At 56.2% G+C, this 1226-nt stretch overlaps 1 protein-coding gene across 1 annotated transcript in view; it reads left to right on the forward strand.

Annotated features, from left to right (window-relative positions):
- The first annotated feature begins 811 nt into the window (after window positions 1-811).
- The window catches only part of plod3 (procollagen-lysine, 2-oxoglutarate 5-dioxygenase 3), an 11954-nt gene continuing 11539 nt past the window's right edge, over window positions 812-1226 (forward strand). The window contains exon 1 of the mRNA XM_066722249.1: window positions 812-981. Within this exon, the coding sequence (XP_066578346.1) occupies window positions 891-981 (91 nt within the window). The 5' untranslated portion in view covers window positions 812-890. The remainder of the gene's footprint in view (window positions 982-1226) is intronic.

Here is a 1226-nt window from a genome sequence, read left to right on the forward strand (position 1 = left end):
TAATAATGTGACAGTGCAGTAATACTGTGACACTGCAGTAATACTGTGAAACTGCAGTCATACTGCGATACTGTGATGTATCTCTGCAGTTGGGAGAGAGAGGACTGGCGATATTATATTATAGAGGAGAGACGAGAGATAAGGGACAGAGAGGAGAGAAAGGGAGAGACAGAGAGGAGAGAGGAGAGATAGAGGGACAGAGGGGGAAGAGGAGAGAGAGGGAGAGGGGGAGTGCAATGTAAACACAGCCAGAAACCTGACTGAAGCCACAGTTGCAGCCAAACAGGTTTCTGCCCCTGCGCAGTGTGTCATTCTTACAGTTCACTTTTTAGGGGAGAAGTGTAAAACTATGATCAGTGTAATTATTATAATGATTGTTGTGGAGGTGGTGGTGGGGTTGGGGGGGTTGTGGGTGGTGGTCAGCACTGTGCGGGTCTCTGTCTCTGCACACGCACAGCTGCGGGTCTCAGCTCAGCCCGTCGGCACCGCTGCAGGGAGGCACGCAGGACCCCTCCCCACCGATGTAGCCCCCAGATCACATTCCTGAGACGTGGCAGCGCAGCTCCCTCTCCGGAATCCCTCTCTCTCGCTCTCTCTCTCTTTTCACGAACTTTCCATCGCAGACTCTCACTTTCACGGGCCCCGCTCTGATTGGGCCGCGTACTCCCTTTGCTTCCTTCTGACGGGTCACTCGACGCGTCAGTCTGCGCTCAGGGCGATCTGATTGGCCGACTGGGCGCGGAGGGCGGGGCTTCCCTGTGGACGGACGCGGTGTCAGCAGCGCTGCTCCATTTCCCAGCGCAACACTCGCGAGATTTGCGGACTCGGGAGAGAGAGAGTGAGAGAGAGACGTGCAGGAGAGACAGACAGAGAGACAGAGACAGGGAGCGATGGACGGGGCTGCTCTGTTCGTGCTCTGTGCGATACTTGTCGGTGTCTCGGACTGCGCTGCCGCCGGGGACCCGCAGGCCATTCCTCCAGGTAACTGTCGCGACAGACGGACGGACCGTTACAATGTATCCGAGCTGCGCGGCGCTCTGTGCAGTTGTTACAGTTACTTTATTACAGCTGCGCAGATATCAGTGCACAGTCACGATATTGATCATCATCATCGCGGTGCAGTGCGCAGTGTGTCGTGTGTGGTGTGTCGTGTAGTGTGTCGTGGGCAGTCCACAGCAGCCGTGCTGGAGGAGACGGGCTCAGAGTGTGTATTAATACCAGCGGCG

The sequence above is a fragment of the Amia ocellicauda genome, chromosome 14 (genome assembly GCF_036373705.1).
Source record: "Amia ocellicauda isolate fAmiCal2 chromosome 14, fAmiCal2.hap1, whole genome shotgun sequence".
Classification (NCBI taxonomy): Eukaryota; Metazoa; Chordata; class Actinopteri; order Amiiformes; family Amiidae; genus Amia; species Amia ocellicauda.